Below are 18,221 nucleotides of genomic sequence, written 5' to 3'. Positions count from 1 at the left end.
ACTGACTTGCCAGCTTTATGGTGGATGGTGAAGGTGATCAGCTCGTGGTCGCTGTCACCCAACTTCCCATCAATCACTAGGTTGCCGATTAGGTCGTCCCCCATCACCAGTACCAGGTCAAACAGCGCTTTGCCTCTCATTGGCCCATAGACACGGCCACTGAAACGTAAACCCCAGTTGCTTGTAAGTTACGCTGAAGAGATAATTCACTTTTGATGTGGCACCTGACATGGCACATGTAGAGAATATAGGAGCTGAAGTCTTATCAAGAAGTCAGTCAAACATAACCTGAATACCCTACATGCAGATGTGCTGCCTTTTGTGCAAGCATATGTCTTTGCCAGTTCAAAGCAAGTAGACTGCTCAACCGTGACGGGGAATTCCAGCTCTCTATAAATTAATCACAAGAGATTTGGGTCAGTGGAAGTTTACCTTGGAGTCTTTTCTGTAGGTCAGATTCAGTCTTAACTGGCCTTTGAACTCTTGTGTTTAAATCTATCTTGGGAAGCTGTCATATTAAGAAACAAATTACTCCCATGACCAAACCTACATAAAAAATACGATGTAATTAAATCCCTTTGAGAGTATCTATATGTGATATTAATGAGATGCAATAAACTCCGGTGCAAACTGCTCCCAGGCGCAGCATTTACATCCGTTGCCCAGGACCACAGCATGTTGAACTGGGTCAGAGAATCCCCAGCTGGTAGGGGGTCAGCTTACTAGGCCAGCTTGCCCCCTCTGGCTTAACTGCAGATAGGCCGGCTGGGGCATGAGAATGCTACAAAGTGAAGCTAGCCCTGTACTGTAGTACCCTCATGCTTCAGCCAGCCCCGGTCACTGTCTACACGTGTTATGGCAGAGTAGATAATTCTACCCTAAGATAGTACTTGTCCAAACAGTACTAGCCTATGGCAGACCTAATTTCTTTACTCTGGCCTAATAGGCGTACACATGTAGATGGAGATGCTTTACTGCAGAGCTACTCAGTCAACTCCACAGTAAAGCATCTTGTGTAGTTCCACTCTGTGACAGCATTTTCTTTGGAAAAGCCTAGTGATCTGGCTTGTCCTGAGAATACAGTTCAAAATGTATCCCCTGCTGAAATTCTTTTTCCCAAGCTAGCAGTCAGTGCCATCTTTCATTGGGTACGATCTCCCAGCAGACAAGGGTTAAGGGCCTGTCATAGGCTAGTGAGACTTAGATCTGATATATGTAGTTCTAGTATACTGTACCTGGTAGTCACTACCTATTTTTGTAGAAAGCATCTTGGAATGCAATAGCTGGATTGGAAGTCTTTGTTAATTGTCCTACTATTCCTGACATCTGAAAAAAGTGAGAAATAATAAGTTAGAGTCCTGGATAGTGGGAATGGATGGGTATGTATGTGTCAGCTAGTCTTCTGCTTTATAGAGGGATGCTTTTGATCTGCCTCCCGTAACTGTATCCAGCACACAAAGAGAACCTGGATTATCCAGGATTCAGAAAAATTGTATGATGTCCTGCAGTATTATTGGAGAAACATCCTGGACCAGATTATGGAATTAGCACAGATCTCAAGCAAAAGATCAGGAGCATTTGTGGTTAATTGGTACATAATGGGTGCATCTACATGTGAAATTAAGTCAAAGCAATAAATTCTGGAGCAGTTTGAGTCTGAGTAAAATGTTCCTGGGCGCAGTGTCTACATGTGGTCCTGGGACAGTAGCAATTTGAGCCAGGACAGAGCAGGCCTGGGCTGGCAGGGGCATTGGGATCATCCCTGGGCTCCAGGTGTTGGTGTTGGGCAGTGAGGGGGCTAGCTGGGGCACTGTTTTGCTATGGAAAATTAACCATATGTGCCCAATGGGCCACTAATCCCAGGTGGACCATCAACCTTTTCTGACCCCTGTAACTAGCTATGAACCAATACCCCAGCCTAGTGTTCAGGGTTTTGTCTATAAAGTAGAGTTTTCCGACAGAGTCAAATGTGAGCCACGAGCTACAGTGACTCTGTGTTACTACTCACAAGTGTGCAGGAGTGGCAAAAGACCTCTAGGCTGTCCAGATACTAATGGGATAAGTCACATTCTGCCAGTCTAATTTTTCCCTTGAAGTTTTAATGAGACATGAAAATCTCAGTTTCCTGTCCAAGCTATCAGATCAAATAGCTTAACCCTGGTAAGTACTAGTTACATTGTTCTAGAAATAAATTTGTGTCAGTGGTGGGGGGTAATGAATGACCTCTTCCTAAATATAAGGGTGGATTTTTGCAAATGGCAAACAGTCTTAGGAATGTAAGCCCCAGTGGAATTTGCTGGAACTTGAGCTCCTATATCATAGAGACACATTTGAAAATAACACCTAAAATATGTCACGGGCCCAATCCTAGGCAAACATCCCTATCATTGAGAGGTGTTTTCCAAGGCTCTAAATAAGGAAAGCTTCCTTATTCATGAAGGCATACAAAAAAACTAGAACTCTTGTTTCCAGAATGATACCTTTTATTAGACCAACTGGAAAATTGGAAGAAAAATTGTCCTTTTCTGCAAGCTTTTGGGATCAAAGTCCCTTCATCAGGCTCTGGGAAAGGTATAGATGGTACAAGATGGTAAAAAGTCCCCATAGGTAGGAAATAAACTTCATTTTTGCACAGAGGGAGCTGAAGATTGAAGGCCGTCCCTCTGGGTCCATGAGAGTGTCTTTGTGAGCTGTGCTGAGTATCTCTTTGATGTGTAGATAGGTAAAATTCCTTCCCTGGAGGTGTCAGATGGCAGGCAGGGTGGTAAAAAAGCTTTCTTGTTGTTCTGCAATGAAGTTTAAAATTCAAAATTGGCTAAAATAGTACCCCCCTAAAACATGAAAGTACACCCCTTTTCATGAAAGGCACTTAAGCAAGTGTTTAATATCCATAAAATTAATCATGGGCTTATTTGCTTTCCTAAAAAGAATTCTTTGCAAGTATGTGCTTAACTGCTTTCCTCAGTCAGGCCTAAATCAGTGCACCAAGGTTGTTCCCATTGATTTAAAAGTGTTTTGGGATGAAAGACATGAATGATCATTATCATCATCAGAATAGTCTTTGTTGTCAGCCTGAATTTAGCAGACAATGGGTGTGTCTACATGTGCAATTCATGGCACTGTAGTTTATTGCTCCTGGGTGCCATATTGGAGCCTAAGAAACTTGTGGACTTTTGAGTGCATAAGAAAGTTATGGAAGCTCCATCACTGGAGGCGTTCAAGAAAAGGTTGGACAAGTATTGGTCAGGGGTGATCTAGGAGCAGCTATGTTTATGCTCTTCTATGGTAATTCCCATGTTTCTGTGCTTTGCTGGTTGCACTTGGGGCCAGAAAAGAATTGTTTTCCTGTCCTGCTGATACATGTGTTCTGGAGATTTTTTTTACTCTTCCTCAGAAGCATTGGATTCTGGCTGTAGCCAAGTCTGGGGATTTTGACTAGGCTGTGCCAATGCTCCTACTGGGCCTTAAACCTGGAGGTTTCTGGTTACAGGGTCTTGCCCTTCTGCTCTGAGTTGGACTGATCACCATATTTGGGTCAAGAACCAATTTTATCCTTTGATCATATTGATATAGAATCATAGAAAACTAGGGTTGGAAGGGACCTCAGGAGGTCATCTAGTCCAACCCCCTGCTCAAAGCAGGACCATCCCCAACTAGATCATCCCAGCCAAAGCTTTGTCTAGCCAGGTCTTAAAAACGTCCAAGGATGGAGATTCCATGACCAATGGACTGTGGAGACCTTTGGTGATACAGACTGTGGAGATTTTTGCCTTCCTGTTTAGCTGGGCTGGGGAGCCACGGGGGGGAGAGGGGGGAGGGGGGGTGTGAGGTTGATGGCTCTCTTCTTTGGCTCTCTCAAGCATATTTTAATAGTCCTTGCAGCAGCAGGACATTGGCCACAGTGATTCCCCTGCTTTACCTGTAGCAGGTTAGGGCATTATGTCTTGTGGTTGTGTCAGGGTTGAATGTGTAGTTTTGCTAAAAGGTTAGACAATGGCTTTGTATAGGATAGTTTGAGTGGGGATGATCCTGTTTCAAATGGGGTTACATTAAATGACATGTGAAGATCCCATCCAGTCCTACTTTTCTATGATTCTGTGACTGGGTACTCCCCCTCTGTGTTTCTGTCTCCAATGCAGGGTGGAGGCTTTGATGTTGCGGACCGGATGTTTCACAGTGTGAAGAACACATGGGACTCAGCATCACGAGAAAACATGAGTGATGTCAGGGAGCTCATCCCTGAATTCTTCTACTTGCCTGAGTTTTTAACCAACTCTAATAATTTTGAATTTGGTAAGTCTTGAATGGAACAAGAGCACTCCTGCTAGTGTTGTGGTGTGAGACAGAACCTCAATGTGTCAAGATACCTTGGCTGATGTGGCTCCTAGCTATGCAGTTTGAAATATGCCCCCAGTATCCCAATGGCAAGGAGTTTTAGTTTCAGTCTCCCATTTCAGCATTGTACTTTGCTAGTTTGGAGCTAAGCTCTTGATCTAGAACAGTGGTTCTCAACCTTTTTTGTACTGAGACCATATGGATAGGACCCATTTCTAAAGATCAATGGCCGGTCCTGACCCACAGCCCCCTGGCCCTGCTGGTGTCCCTCATTCTCAATCCACAGCCTCCTGCCCCCCAGCCCTGCTGGAGAGGACCCCCGGTTGCTCCCATCCTGCTCAGATAGAACACGGTGGGTGCAGTGGCTGTGGCTCATTCAGGCAACACTGGAGCAAGTCTGGCCCTGGCATGGGGTGAAGGGAGGAGGAGAGGAGGCCTGTGGCACCCTGCATGCCCTGGGCTGGGGTTCCTGTGCTGTGCCAGGCAGCCTGGTCATGGCCCCACCTGCCTCCTGAGCAACGTCTCTCAGGCACCTCACAGGGTACGAGCACCAGCCCTGGTGCTGCCAGCCCAGCCATGCAACTCTGCCACCCTGAAAGGACTGCCCCCACTTTCCCCCACTGGAGGGGCAGGTGCCTTCCCCCCCGATTCTCCTGCCTTGATGCAGCCTTAGTGTCTGGCCGCCTTCTCCCAGTACTGGCAGGCACCTGCCCCCTCTCACGCACCCATCCCCTCCACACACACACGCACGCACACACACACATACACACACTCATGTGCGCACAGACACACATACATAGACAGTCCCCAAGCCCTGAACCTCCAACCCTCCTCCCTATACATTTACCTGCATCCAGCTGCTGGTACAGCTCCCACCACCCTGCCTGGCTGCATGCCGGTCACGTGTATGTGAGCACGCAGACAAATAACTAAATAGTTATTTTTCCAAATATTTAGTTGGACTAATAAAAGATACCACATCTACCCAGAGAACTTTGTCTGCCAGAACATGGATCTAAACTTTGCATTTGAACCCTTTTTGTTAACCCTATATATAACAAGGGCTGAAGTAGCCTCCCACTCTCAGCAGCATTTGCAGTCAGGGCCTTGGCCTCAGTTTAGATTTTGTGATTAAAGCCCAGCTCTGAGAGAGACAGAAGGTACAGTGCCACTATAGTTAGTGTTTATGTGATTTCAGGCCCTCCTTCAAACTCATAACAAAGGCTGTGCCCAATTGTAAAAGCTTGTTGTAGCTGGTCATTGAAGCCAAGTTGTCAAAACTGATCAGAAGTAAGGCTTGCTGCATTACTCCCTTGCGTGCTGCTGGTTACAGAAACTAGCATATCTGACCCATACTACCCATGGGTTTGCTTGGCTTGTGTTTGCAGTCAGGGCTGGAATGGAGTTAATTCTAGGAATGTGTACATTTTTTATTGTGGTAATAACTAATAGTGGGGGAACTTCTGAAGAATCAATTCTTGATGTTAGTTTGCATCTTTATTCTTATGTCCTCTCTGCTGTTTAATCACTATGGATCTACTAAACTAGATTGGGAATCCCAAGAGAAATAGCTTCTTCCAGTATTTTAGGGGATCTGGTCTATATCTGAGGCAGGACCCAGAACTGCAGTGGTACTAAAATTTACTGTAACTTCTCAGGCCTGTGGCTTGCCTTGTTGAAACAGAAATCAGAAATGGAAACTAAACTATAATTTCTCCAGCTGATTCTTGTGTCTTATCTTCCCTTTGTGGATGTTGTAGGCAGCATGCAGGATGGAACTGTGATGGGAGATGTACAGCTTCCCCCCTGGGCAGATGGAGACCCTCATAAATTCATCAATTTACATAGGCAGGTCAGTAACTACTTGAAATCTGAAATGCCATGATCTGACATTGCAGTGGATCCCAGTAAGTAGGAGATGAATATGTAGTATCCAAACCACAGCACTGATTCCAAGTACACTGCTCCCTCTGCAGACTATCATACCTGGTTCTGAATTTTGCGTGTGACACTTGTCTCTGTGGTAAGCCAATTCCAACTTGCTATGCAAATGCTCTAAACTTGATGAAGTTTGGATCTGGATCAGAGTGACATGGACCTTGTCTGTCTGCAATTGCATGTGTATAATGCATATTTGCTCTCCCAGCTGTGTGAGCATATCACACAGCTGCTTGATTATTAGAGTTAACTAGCTACCTTTGTCACTGTCAAATCATTCCAGATCCTGGTAGCTTTTACTAACACAGCCTGATCTAATTGCTGTTTCACACTGACTTTAGTGTTGGTCACCCACTGGCAGTCTGAAAGCAAACAGCCCTAAAATGCTGGGGCGTATGACAAGTAATTCTATTTACTAATGACTAGAAAAGACCTAGTCCTGTTGTGTGTCTTGTGGTAGAGACAAAACCAGATGGTGACAAATGCAAAGGGGATTTATCTAGAGAGTGCTAAATGCAGAGAGTTTTGGTGGTGCACTTTAACTCTCAGACTGGTTTGCTTTACCACTGAAGGTCACTATGCAGGGTCCCCCTCAGTCATGGGGTAAGGTGAGGAGGAAATGGGCTTTCCTAAAGTTTACTGGGGCGTGTCCACACCAGCATGCATGTGCCTCTTGCAGTGTCTCAAGCCCCTTTGAGATGCTGCAAGATGCATGTGCAGGAACAAAAAACATTCCCTGCACTGCATTTTTGTAGCGCAGGGACAAAATTTGACACCTGGATATCTAGGTATCTAAAAATACCCCAGGAGAAAAAAGAGGGGCAGGGCACGGTCCCAGACAGTGCCCAGAGCCAACCGAAGGCTTGGTCCTCTAAAGAGATGCTCTGGTAGCCAGCCAGAGCATCTCCATGGCTGGCCACTTCCCCAGTACTGAAGCACACTGCCTGCCCATATAGGGCAGGCAGCAGTGTAGGTTGCAACGACCGGGACCTGGGTCCCATGCCAGGTAAATAGGGGGTGGGCGGGCTAAAAGAGGGGGGAGGGGACTATGGGGCCCTGCCCAGCCCCCCACTTGCTTTCTCAGCTCCCTGATCACTTCCCCAGCTACTCCTCCCTTCCCCCAGCTCCCCAGTTGTTTCCCCAGCTTCTGCCTCCTTCCCCCAGGGATGCTTGGTGGTCCAGCTCCTTGGTGCTGGCAGCAGTGGCTGCAACCACAGCAACAGCAGCAGTGGTAGTGGAGTTGGTGGTTATGGGCCAGGCAGCCATTTGCTGTGGCAGAGGTTGTGCAAGCAGCAGTAGGCCAAGTGGCTGCAAGATGAGTGGGGCTATATTGCTGCAGCCCTCACTCACCTGGTACTGCTGAGGACCATGTCCACTGGGGCTTCAGGGCCCCAGATTCTGGCACAGGCCCTGCCCACTGCTACCCATGCTCCCAAATTCCATGCCAACTAGTAGCCAAATAGAGTAGCATCATGAGCTATGTTTGACAACTCTGGTATAGACATATGCAAGCTAGCCTACAATTAGCCATTTTGGTTACTGCCAGCTATGCGGTTACACTAATCTTGATTTCAGTATAGGCTGCAAGGCCCACCTGAGGAGCTGCATAAATACATAGGCAGTTAGTCTGTGCTAAGCTCTGTCCTGCTACAGCTAACCTGATCCCAGGCAGCTAGTTTTATTTGCATATGCCTGTATGAGCTGCAGGAGTTGCTGTTTAGTCACAGTAGCTCGTTATCTCAGATTCCACTCTGAGATATATACCTTTATGCTGTGAGTATGTGTTGTGAATTGTGGAATAAGCAGGCTATTGTGACTTAGAGAACTGGATGGTAATTATCCAGATGGACACTGATGAGTCAGTGAAGGCACTGATTAATTTCCTCATAGGTAAACAAACAGCCTGTAATTTCCAGGACACTGCACTGTCCTGGTGTCCCTTTCCTTGTGTCTTCAGTGTCTGTCTAGGTGGAAGGTAGGGCAGGGTAGCACCTTAGAAACTGCTGACTTGTTTCCAACTATGCCATCCTGCATGTTGTTCTATCTGTAACATCTTCTCTTAGGCCTTGTGATCTTCATTCCTTTCCTAAACAGAACCAGGATCCCATAAAACCCAGCTAAGCTTTCTCCACTCATTAATTTGTCTCACTGTTGACAATATCATTATTTTTACCCTGTCACTCAAGCCTGTAGCAGTGTTTGTGTGTGGGTGGGTAGGGGGTGTCGGTCACTTTTGCTCTCCCTTGTCCCCTGCCCCATATATCATCACCACCACCACCACCACCAATTCAATACTGTTAATGTTGTTTCATTGTTATTTTTGTTATTTAGTATTATAGGCCCAGGTTCTAGGCTGCCTCCAGTGTCTTCATCCATTCCCATCTGTTGTATGCCTTCATTCTCCAGGCATCCACATTTAATTTCTGTATGTCTGACATTACATCAACTAGCCATGTTTGTCTTATTTGTCATTTGTGGTCTGATTTTTTTTTAACCTCATTTGTTAATTGGGTATACAGAGCTTCTATATTGTTCATGTTTTTCAGAGCATTTATGAGAGCTATATTGTTGGCGTATATAAGGACTTTATATTCTCTATTCAGTTGAACTCCTTCCTCATGTTATTTGTGCCCCTCATTACCTTTTCCAATACCAAGTTGAATGGATCGAAGGCAAACTGTCTCCCTGTCTCAGTCTGGTTCTGATTGGAAAGGGACCTGATTTTCTTCCATAAGCACTAATTCTGTTTCTTGATTCATACACACAAATTTTAATAAATTCAGTTAGCCCCATATATCCATGCAGTATTCAAAGCTGCTCTTTCTTCATTCTAACAATTCAAAGGTTGATCTCTCCCCTCCATTCACAACATAACAGTGCCAGCAATGATATCTTCACCGTTGCACCTTGCTGCTCTCTGATCACCCTGATGCCTGCAGCCCATACAAGGACAGCAATAAGGATGGCTTTTTTATGTGGCATTCTGACCATGACTCCTGCCTATTATGCTTTGAAGCTTTCCACACCTTGCCTTCCACTGTGGTATCAAATTTAAGTTTCTTATCCTCGCTTTCAGTCCCAAATGACTCTTTTCATTATTTGCTTGTCCCTTTTGCATCGTATCATCTCACTGTCTCCCTCTGCTTTGCCACTAATGCTGGCATCTATATTCTGTTTCACAGTACCATCATATCATTTGTCTACTTCTCTAGCAAACCATTCCACACTCTGGTCCATAAGTAGGCTTGGCAGAATTTGATTTTTTAAATAATTTTGATGGCTAAAATCAATGTTTATTTTTAGGCATTTATTTCAATTTTTTAGCAATTTAAATTTTCAGGATTGTGCAGAATTAGGGCGGTGGGGGGCACACATACAAAGACATGCATGCACACATGCGCATGCACATGCACACAGACATATCCTCTCACTTCCCAGCAAGGAAATCTCTGGTGGCTGCAGTGGCATCTGCTCTCGGTAGCCAGCAGCTCCCTCTGCCTGCTGGCTCCCACCTGAGATTAAGGGAGGGCCTGGCTTGCTGTCTAGTACCCTGCAGGCACCGAGCTAGATACACACACGAGCTCACTTGGGCACTGTGGCAGCAATCTCTTCTTATGTCCCCTTTTTACACTGGCTGCAGACACCAAGAAAAAAAAAACTTACCTGGCCAGGTCTGGGAACACCACGACACCTGGCATGCTGAGGTAAGCCACCAGGAGGCATGGAACTTGCCCAGTGAAGACTGAGCAAGTGACGCTGCTCTAGTGCTCTGAGGAAACTCACCCAGCAGGAGCTGGGGAAATCAAGCTGCTGGGGATGCCAGGGAGGCTATGACCCCAAGTGAGGAGCCAATCCAACCTACCACCCAGATAAATGAAGTTGGATGGTGGGTTGTGTTTTGTACTTCTCTTCAGTTAGAGTGCCGCAAGCACAAAGTTTAACACCCAGCTCCTCCCACAAGCTTAGAAAAGGCGCGAGAAAACAGCATACCATTCTGACGTCAGGGGGAGGGGGGGGAGAAGGAGGAAGTCTTTAAAAGCCGCGCCAAGTCCGCACCACGGCAAAAGCCATTTTGGGACCCCGCGGATCAATCCCTTCTGCCGCGGTCTGGCCAACCGCGTCAGTACTTCTCCGCCACCGACTGTCCCAGCGTACCCCTTCCCTGTGCACCGACCCGATTTGCGATCTGCGAGAGAGAGTCATTGATTTGTTTTGTAAACAGAAAGTGTTTAATCAAGCTGCTGTACCTACGTGTCTTGTTCGTTGGCGTGTAAGTAAACAAATAAAAGTTTCTTTGTTACAATTTACAAAACTCATGCCCTGTTCTGCGATTGGAAGGCTCCGTGATCCACAAACAGAGAAGAAAAAGCCTCTCCCTTAAAGGAAAAAAGAACAACCTTAGTGTGCCTCAGGTTCTGACCCTGCAGGGCACGACAGGTTGCTTATGGGTGGCCCATAGGCTGGGGAGGTGGGGACACTGGGAGAAGGAATGCCCCAGGGAGAGAATATTAAACCCTCAGGAAAGAGGGCAAGAGGAGACACTGAAGACAGTGAGTCTTGGAAGGTCCTAGACAAACCTGGGTAAAGAAGGGATTTGCCCAGAGGAACCAAGTAAAAGAGCCCACTGGCTCAGAGCAGCTTCAGACAGTGGAGCTGAAGCCCAGCACAGATTCTGAAGTTTTTCTTTTGTTGTATTATGTAGTAATCCCAAGCTAGGGAAATGTAGCAGGGGAAAGCCAGATTCCCTGCACACCTGAGTTCTGAGTAATCAAGCCAGAGAGTCAACACCTGAGACCCAGTGGAGACCCTGGGACTGGCATGCAGAGACCCCATCTCCCTAGAATCCATTGATCCTGGAGAGAAGGAAGACTACCGCAAGTAGGGTTGAAACATTTGAGGAGGAGCAGACCGCCTACAGGGCATGGCCATCAAACTCCCATGATGCCCACAGCCAGTTGAGCTAGAGAAAAACCAAGAACTGGCAATGCACACTCAGTACCAACAGGAAGAGACAACTCATCACCTGAGAGGAAAGGGGCAGGATGTAGGGGTGGTTGAGGCCTGCAGAAGACCAACCTTTTCCTTATGATCATCACCAGAGATACCATCTATACTCCCGAAGAATAACTTGATATCAAAGATATGGCAGGCAAGAGGGAAAGAAGATAAGGCAGAGGTCCCCGTCATTCCAATGGGATGAAGAGTAGTGGGTAAGCCCGCCCACTCACAACCGCCACTGCCATTTTTCAGTGCAGGGATGCTGATGCACATGACACTGGAATCTGCTGGAACATAGTAATTACCACACCTCAGCGGAATATATTAATCAAGTCTGCTCTGACACACTGTAATTATAGTGCATCAGAGCAGCCTTGTACCTCAGGCACCTTTGCTCCTTATTCACTTACTCTAATGTACTAAAGTTATTTTGGTGGAGCATGGCTGTGATGAAAGTTAAATTCTTGGTGAGTACTTTGGGGCAGAGGCTTTGAGTTTATTTCTGTTTGAAAAAACTTAGAGCATTGTGGAAGCCGCCAGAAACCATTAATACTGGGACTTTTACATTGTCATTTTATTTTATACATAGGTTGACTTCAGTCTATACTATGGATTAATGATCTAAACACTTTGGGCCAAATGACATTTACATTTCATATGTCTAAGTGGTATGTACATAGCTGTATAACTGCAGTTTTTGACACTTACTTGCATACAGTTTTAGATACTGTTTGGCCCTGTGTGCCTACTTGCCAGATGTCATGTAGAGGAGGAGGACCTCCACCTTTTAAGCCTACTGTCCTACTGGTTAGACCATTTGTCCAGGGAGCAGGAGATCTGGGTTGTAATCCCTCTTCACCTAGAGGGAATTTTAACCTGCACCACCTGCCTCCCAGCAAAATACTCTAACCATTAGGCATCAGGCTGGGCACTTTGGGTCTGCCCCAGTTTACCTTGCGTTTACTATACATTGGGTAAAATAGGATCATAAGAAAGTAGGGCTGTAAGGGACATCATGAGGTCATCTAGTGCAGCCATGTACTCAAGGCAGGATAATCTCTGACTGAACAATCCCAGTCAAGTGTCAGTCTAACCTGCTTTTGAAAACTTTCAGGCATTGAGACTCTACAACCTTTCCAGGTAGCCTGATCCAATGCTTTGCTGTCCTTATGGTCAGAAAGTTCTTCCTTATCTCCAACCTAAATTTTCTCTTCTGGAGTTTAAGGCCATTACTCTTAGTCCTGCCCCCTACAGCCACAAAGAAAAGTTTTTCTGCATCCTCTTCATAATTGCCCTTAAGTTGTTTGAGTGCTCTTATCAAATCCCCCCATCTTTTCTTCTTCACAATGAATAGTCGTAGTTCTTTCAGCCTTTCTTCTTAAGTCATTTTCTCAGTACTGTATTAATTTTAGTCAGTATTTTTTTTTGGTCATTCTTTACACATCTTCCAAAAAGTTTGTGGCCCAAAACTGGACAAAGTGCTCAAGGTGAGGCCTTACTAGCAACAGACCAGCATCAGACAAGTTTCTGCCCCATTGGAAACAGGGATCTAGCCTATAGATTCAGAGTATATTTCCTTCAAGGGCAGCTTCTGTTTTACTGAGCCATACCTCTTCTGCTTTCTTTTCTTTCCTTTGACCACACTTATCTCCCTTTCATACTTTTATGGATTGTGAGGCTGGAAGGGACCTTGGGGAACCATCGGGTCCAGCCCCCTGCACCAGGCAGGAAAGACAACAGAGAGTCAGGTGACCCGAGCAAGGTGACCATCCAGTCTCCTCTTGAAGATTTCCAGGGTAGGCTATTGCACCACCTCTGGGGGCAGCCTATTCCACAGTTTAGACACCCTAGCTTTGAAGAAGTTTTTCTTACTGTTGAGCCTGAAATGGTCTTCCAGGAATTTGTGGCCATTACTCTTGGTTTTCCCCAAGGTTGCCCTGGTGAACGGTTGTTCACCAAGCCCTTGACGTACTCCCCTGTTGTAGCAGTAAGCCACTATCAAGTCTCCTCTCAGCCTTTCTCTTTTTCAGGCTGGAGAATCCCAGGTCCCTCAGCCTTTCCTCGTATGGCTTGCCTTGCAAGTCTCTGATCATATGGGCAGCCCTTCTCTAGACTCTCTCAAGCTTTACCCTGTCTTTGTTGACGTGTGGTGCCCAGTACTGGACGCAGTACTCCAGCTGCAGTTTCACCAATGCTGAGTAGAGTGGAAGAATAACTTCCCTAGTTTTGCTGGAGATGCATTGATTGATGCATGGCAAGGTATTATTTGCCCTGTTGGCTACAGCATTGCACTGATAGCTTATATTCATACTGTGGTTTATTATTACCCCCAGGTCCCTTTCATTTGTGGTGCTGATCAGTTTGGCATTGCCAAGCCTGTAGGGGTGTGTGTCTGTGTGTGTGGGGGGCGGGGGGAAGTTTTCCCCAGGTGAAGCACTTTACATTTCTCAACATTGAACTTCATTTGATTCTGATCTGCTCGACTTGCTAGCCTGTACCTGCAGCCTATCTTCAACTGTGACCACACTTCTCCATAACTTGGTATCATGGGTGAAGCTGGACAGTGAGCTCTTCACCACTGCGTCCAAATCATTGATAAAGATGTTAAAAAGCATTTCTTGGCTTTCCATTGATACAGGCTTAAGGGAAGAGTTGAGGAGTGCTCTGGGCAGTGAATAGCCTTTGGTGTGACTGGTATGGAACCTTTTTGGGAAGCAGGAGATTTAGGTTCAAATCCCCTCTAGCTGCTGTGTAAGATAGTGCTGTTGTATGGCAGAGTAATTTACTGCACTGAAACGCACATGTAGACAGTAACCGGGCAGGGGCCAGACTCCTGCTTGCCGCTTAGCCCCATGGCACTGTGTTTTTAGCACCCTCATGCCCCAGCCAGCCCCTCCGCCACCTGTTGCTGTCACCTGAAGCCCAGGGCTGACTCCCCCTGTACCCTCCCTCCCCGCCGGCCCCTGCCAGCCCAGGCATGCTCTACCTCATTTCAAATTGCTGCTGTCATAGGCACATGTGTAAATGCACCTGGTAGCAGTTTATTTAGGCTCTAACTGCTCCAGAATTTATTGCTTCACCTTAATTTCATGTGTAGATGCACCCCCTATTCTTAGTGCTATGGTCTCAAGTGTCCCCAAGTATAGTAACTTGATTCATTGTCATGTCTCTACACCTTTTAGTAACCCAAACCAATCCATTTAATTTATTCAGTCACTAACCAGCCCTTTTACAGAAACAATATAAATATTTGTGCTTTTTGTTTAATTTGTATTTTAGTAACACCTAAAAGTTCTGACAAGATCACAAGCTCATGATTTTCAAAACCACATAAATATTTAGAGTTGAGTTGGTCAGAATTTTTGATTGAACCATTTTCCATCAAAAAATGCAGCTCTTTTGGAATAGAAATGTTGTGCAGAAATGTGAGAGGTTTGATCAGAACACCTCAAAAATATTCATTCCAACATTCTCATTTTGATGATGAAGAAACATTTTATTTTGATGTTATTGTTCTTTTCCTTGCAACTTTAATATAATTTTAAAATGTGAATTCAACCATAATATGTAGGTAAAGATAACATTTAATATTTTATGTTATGGTTCTGATATTGTCAAAAATGAAACAAGTCATTATTTCCAAATGAAAATTCTTTAGTTTCCATTATATAAGACATTTGAGAATTTCGTTTTTTTCATTCCAGTATGGACAGAAAATGCATTTCCAATTGGCATAATTTCCCCTAGAATAAAATTTCTGTTTTCTGACCAGTTCTAGTGGTGAGGGGCAGCTCTTGGCTGTTCCAGTTTACAATCTGCATGCACAAAGGAAGGATAAGGGAGGCCTCCTTATCCCTGTTTAGCAGATAAAGAACCATTGTATAGAGTAAGCAGTTTGAACAAGGTCAGACAGAAAGGGTGTGGCAGGGACAGATCGCCTGAGTCCTAAGCCAGTTACCATCCAGAATTTACCAGGAAGAGGCAGATACTTTTTCTAAGACAACTTTCTGTACACTATAAATTGTGAAGGCCAGTTGGATAAAATGAGAACATCCCCAAACCTGCAGCTACACAAGGGAATGATGTGACTTGCTTCCTGTCTGGTCATTTTTGGTCCCCCAGCCTGAAGGACCAGGTACCCATTTATAGCTACATTGCCAGAGGGTGAGTGGTAATTTAGCTCAAGTCCATAGTGGGGCCCAAGCTCAGGCCTCTGGAGCTGTAGCTATTCTACCATCACCTCCCAGCTCAGCCCCCTGTACCATGCTTAAAAGATGAGATACTCTGCAGTGTTTAAAGCAAATCCCTGTGGTTCATGTTAATGTGCATCTCTCTTTTTCATAGGTGGGCCAAATATAGGTAAAAACCTAACTTTCCGCTACATACTAACCTGTCACTTGGTTGCATTTGAATTCATTCATTGCTTTATTTTGCTCTCCTGAGAGTGCCAAGCAAAGTTTACAGTATGTAATTTATATACTAACTGCTTCTATTAATGAGAATGAGTTTTGAGCCTAGGCATAAATGTTTTCCTATTGTTTGCAGTGTATGACACACTTGTTCTCTCTGCTAACATGTAATCATTATAGCTAGGGACAGGGTAATTTAGACCAGATGCACTGGACTAAGTATCTGCTCTGTGAAATGAGCCATTCTTTTGGCACCCATTAGCATGCTTCTTTCTGATGTGTACTGTGGGATGGTGTGCCTGGGAGATCTTCTAATTCAGCATGAGGGATCACTCCACAGTCAGACCAGTTACAGCACTTTTAATAACACAGCACACACACGGTCCATTGCTGTTTGAAGTCACTGGGCAAATATGAATGGCCTGGAAGGTACAGCCCTGGCTTGGAAAGAATATAGTTCCACACTACCACTTTGAGAGTTCCCAGAAGCCTGTCTTAGGCATTAGGGAAAGATGGAAAGAAGCCTCAGTACTATGGCTGTCTATACACGTGCTCTGCGGTGGGAAGAGGGTTAATTAAAGCAACTCCTGAACAGTAGCTTTAATTAAAATGCCACAGCATCTGGTGTATTCAGTGTCCTGTATTTCAAAATGGCCATGGGGGCAGTTCAACTAAATCTTGTTCTATGAGTTTTAGTTAAAACACCTGTACCACCATTTTGAAATGCAGGACACTGTATACACGTGATGATGAGGCATGCTGTAGCTTACTAATCAGAATGCTCCAGAACACTTGATTAATCAAGTCTGCTCATTTAATCGAGTCTGCTCTGGTGTTAATAGTCTGGGATTAATCAAGTCTACTCTGACACATTCTAATTAGAATGGTTTAGAGCACAAGTATAGGCACCCTAAATTGCACTTACACAGGGTAAGGCTGGCTCTCTGGGGGCTGTAGAAGGGACATGAATCTGCCTGTCCATCCTTCACACTGTCAGCAAGTCCTTACAAATCTTTCCAGCTACATATCCTGCTTTGTCCACGTGCAGCTTTGTGTGAACCCCCAAGGGAGGAGGGATAGTTGCTTGTAATTACTCCCTTTGAACCTCTCTGGTTTTTGTTATGGCTATTCATCTTGTGTAGCAATTTCATCTCGTGTAAATAAGTTTGTTAAAGTCAAGCCTATCTAAATTAGCCAGTTCCCTCTGGGTACATCTATACATGCTTTAATGCATAATGATTACTGCGCATTAATTTTAGTACCTGTAATAACAGGTACTAACTCAATGCACAGTAACCCGCACTACTATGCAGTTGCACCAGCACATAGCTTTTTAGTGGCACTAATGCACAGTAGGTTAATTCCACCATTCATTAGTGCTATAGCCTGGCTTTTGCTGTGATGCTTTAATGTACAGTAGAATTAGTCTACTGCTTATTTAGCATCTCATGTAGCTGCATCCTGTGACCTCTAAAAAATTTGGAAGACACACCAGCAGCCTTCCATTGTGCTTTTTAGGGCAAGGGACTTTGGTGTTGTAATTCTTATCAGCTGCAATTTGGTGGCTTTTGTCACTAAGTCCAAAATGTGATTGGATTTGCTGATCAGGACCACAAAGTTCTTAGCACTTCAGTCAAACAACTCGCCAGTTCATCTTCCTTATTCTCTTCCTGGGCCATACATGGCCTTTCTGTTACCCCTCAGAGCAGCACCCTCCACTCCTCTTGTACCATTACCCCTCTGTCCTGACCTACAGCACCACCTACAACTTCTGTGCCCCTCCTGAGAACAGAAAACTCATTTCATGGAACCATTCATTGATGTTATAATGGGGCAAGAATATCTCCTAGGTTGAAGCCATTAAGCTTACTTGGATTTCTGACCAAAATAAAGCACAGAATGCAGGTCTGTAGAGGCAGATGATAGACACATTAACCTGTTTAGGATATGTCTATGCAATGAAATGAAGGTCTCTGCATAGATATCATGCTACCATGTAGGTACATCTACATGCTGTTATGGAGCAAGAAGAAATTGCAGAGCTTACTGCTCCGGAGTTAATTGCTCCTGGGTGTACATTCAAATGCTGCATCTGGGAGCAATTAACTCTGGAGCAATAAGCTCCACAGTATGTTCATGTGCAGTATGTGGAGCCGGGTCAGAGCAGCTCTGGCTGGCAGGGGGTTCTGGGGCCAGCCTTCCAGCCTGGGACTGCTCCCCCCAGTTCAACATGCTGTAGGGGGGTTTGCTGAGGCATGAGGGAGCTTTAGTGTGGGAGCCAGCCAGCAGGCATCCCTTGCACTGAAGTACCTCATGCTCCAACCAGCCCCTCCAGTGTCTATACATGCACTGCTGCAGATCTTTTATTCTGTAGCAGGATAGTGCTTGTAAATACAACTTGTAAATACAAGTACTATCCTGTCGTGGAGTAAATTAGTTTACTCCAGGCTAATATAGGCATATAGTTTCATAGTTTCTAGGGTCGGAAGGGACCTGAGCAGATCATCTAGTCCGACCCCCTGCCATGGCAGGAAAGAGTAC

At 45.2% G+C, this 18,221-nt stretch overlaps 1 protein-coding gene across 1 annotated transcript in view; it reads left to right on the top strand.

Moving 5' to 3' along the window:
• WDFY4 (WDFY family member 4) overlaps positions 1-18,221 on the top strand; it is a 285,936-nt gene that overhangs the window by 234,043 nt on the left and 33,672 nt on the right. Inside the window, exons 52-53 of the mRNA XM_019556081.1 lie at positions 4,140-4,293; positions 6,096-6,187. Coding sequence (XP_019411626.1) covers positions 4,140-4,293; positions 6,096-6,187 — 246 coding nt within the window. The remainder of the gene's footprint in view (positions 1-4,139; positions 4,294-6,095; positions 6,188-18,221) is intronic.

This window comes from Crocodylus porosus, unplaced genomic scaffold, assembly GCF_001723895.1.
Source record: "Crocodylus porosus isolate Cpor-Errol unplaced genomic scaffold, CroPor_comp1, whole genome shotgun sequence".
NCBI classification, from domain to species: Eukaryota; Metazoa; Chordata; order Crocodylia; family Crocodylidae; genus Crocodylus; species Crocodylus porosus.
The sequence above is the reverse complement of the archived record's forward strand: the minus strand, read 5'-3'. Positions and strand labels throughout refer to the sequence as shown.